An 878-nucleotide genomic window follows, 5' to 3' on the forward strand; every position below is an offset into this window, starting at 1 on the left:
GCTGGTGTGTGGTGGGGGAGGATTGGCCCCTGGTGAAACCTGGCTGCAGGGGGTTGGGGAGCTGCCCTTCACCGGGCTGACCCTGTGTTTGTTTTGCAGCTCAGGCACCGCCTGTCCCTGCCTCTACCCAGAAGGGGAGGATCCAGGCAGGTAGGTTGGTGGCTGCAGGTGCGCAGACGGGTCCGGGTGGCCGTGGGGCTGGCAGGAGAGCCGGGCTGAGCCCAGCTGCTCTCCCGGGGGGGTGTGGGGCAGCAGGGCAGGTGGCAGCCCCTGCATGGGTTGATGCGGTGCTGGCTTGGGGCACGGTACCTCCCTCGGTCACGCTCACAGCTCCTCTCTCCCCTCAGATGATGCAGCCGCACATGTGCTGAGGAGTGTGGGGCAGAACTCGGCAATGAGGGGCAGCAGCCCCTTCACCTTCATCAGCCTCCTCCTGCCCCTCCTGGTGCCGCAGGGGCTGTGAGCCGCCTCCCTGTGCCCGGATGGACCGAGGCTGCATCCGCTGGGGACAGAGCTGGGATGCTTGGGACCCCTGTGGTCCTCGCGTGTGCCCTTGGGGCGGCCTTCCCTGCGCACGTCTGGGCGAGGAAAGGATTTGTCAGTATTACAGGGCCAGAGGGCCCGAAGATGAGCTGAGCAGCCAAAGCCCTCGGGCTGCCCCGGCCCTCGCAGGCAGGGTGCTCTCGGCAGCCAGAGACTGAGCACGAGCCCAGGGCTTGGAGGGGCTGCATGCCCTGGACTGGAGGGGAACGGGGGGCTGGCACCCCTGCCCCAGGAGCTGAGCTCGCCCATGGTTGGCCCTCGGGTCTCTCTGCTGTGGGCTCAGACTGTGACGTGTCCCGCAGGCGGGGCTGCGGTGCTGGCTCTGCAGCCAGCCG

General features: G+C 68.2%; 1 protein-coding gene across 1 annotated transcript in view; it reads left to right on the forward strand.

The window, feature by feature from the left end:
• Positions 1–785, forward strand: part of LOC103912772 (ephrin-A1-like) — a gene marked incomplete at its 5' end in the record, with an annotated part of 1032 nt that extends 247 nt beyond the window's left edge. Inside the window, 2 exons of the mRNA XM_009319167.1 lie at positions 100–150; positions 348–785. Of these exons, the coding sequence (XP_009317442.1) occupies positions 100–150; positions 348–463 (167 nt within the window). The remainder of the gene's footprint in view (positions 1–99; positions 151–347) is intronic.
• Between the last annotated feature and the right edge of the window lie 93 nt (positions 786–878).

The sequence above is a fragment of the Pygoscelis adeliae genome, unplaced genomic scaffold (assembly GCF_000699105.1).
Source record: "Pygoscelis adeliae isolate BGI_AS28 unplaced genomic scaffold, ASM69910v1 Scaffold1752, whole genome shotgun sequence".
Classification (NCBI taxonomy): Eukaryota; Metazoa; Chordata; class Aves; order Sphenisciformes; family Spheniscidae; genus Pygoscelis; species Pygoscelis adeliae.